General features: G+C 26.1%; 1 protein-coding gene across 1 annotated transcript in view; it reads right to left on the bottom strand.

Moving 5' to 3' along the window:
• Window positions 1-825, bottom strand: part of LOC101514150 (uncharacterized) — a 5,098-nt gene extending 4,273 nt beyond the window's left edge. The window contains exon 1 of the mRNA XM_004501152.4: window positions 534-825. Coding sequence (XP_004501209.1) covers window positions 534-701 — 168 coding nt within the window. The 5' untranslated portion in view covers window positions 702-825. The remainder of the gene's footprint in view (window positions 1-533) is intronic.
• Window positions 826-963: the final 138 nt, after the last annotated feature.

Raw genomic sequence — 963 nt, 5'->3', positions numbered from 1 at the left:
GTAAAATTGCAACGGCAGGTTGCTGATATCCAACTATATATCTATTTGATAAAGGAATATTAAGTTCCTTAATTAAGTCCTCAAATGAGCTATAGTTGGATATAGGCCTCGTTTGTTATGGATTACAACAAAATTCATTCAATAATTTGGAGAGTGTTTTTTTTTTTTAAAAAAAAGTTTAAGTTAATTTGTCTCTCTCTTTTTTTGTAATAAACATAATTTTGAATGAATATCCATCTATCAAAAATATTTTTCACTTAAATTAATTTAAAGTAATTTTTAGACAATTGTTAAATTCTTAATTTTTAAAAAAACAATATTGTAACAAACAGAGAAAAGTTAAATTAGGTAAATATATATTAAAATAAACTATAACATTAAGAACTTAATGAGTGTGTTAAAACTCAATAGTAGGAATAAAGAAATTGATGTATTAATTTAGTCTAAACTTTAAATTAAATATATTAAATTTTTTTTTTAAGACTATATATATAGAATATCAAATTATATATATATATATATTATATAGGTACCTTCATGATGGAAGCAACCCAATTCCTTCTGCCCCTGGCATTGATGGCAATGATAGTTGTATGTGGATGAGTTCGAACATTGTACCACAGCCAAACATGGTAACCAATGCTTAATAGAATTCCTAAGGGGACCAATATTACATCCAAATAACATTTCTTCCATTCCATATCTCTACGTGAGAGAATTGTTTAGATACGTGCTTCTATCCTTATCTTAAGGTATAATATTAATTATGCTTTCACTTGTATGCAATCTCAGTGGAAGTTTGATATTCCAATAATTTTGGTAGTGCCAAGCTTGGTTTATATACACATTATCAAAGAATGAATGTGGACTTGTTCGAATCTCTATTCAGTCTATATCAAATTAAGTTCAATAGAAAGACACTTACTTTTTTTCACCAAATTACAAAATTTATAAGCTTATAAT

Source organism: Cicer arietinum, chromosome 5 (assembly GCF_000331145.2).
Source record: "Cicer arietinum cultivar CDC Frontier isolate Library 1 chromosome 5, Cicar.CDCFrontier_v2.0, whole genome shotgun sequence".
In the NCBI taxonomy this organism is placed as follows: Eukaryota; Viridiplantae; Streptophyta; class Magnoliopsida; order Fabales; family Fabaceae; genus Cicer; species Cicer arietinum.
Note: the sequence above shows the minus strand (reverse complement) of the source record. Positions and strands in the feature narration are given on the sequence as shown.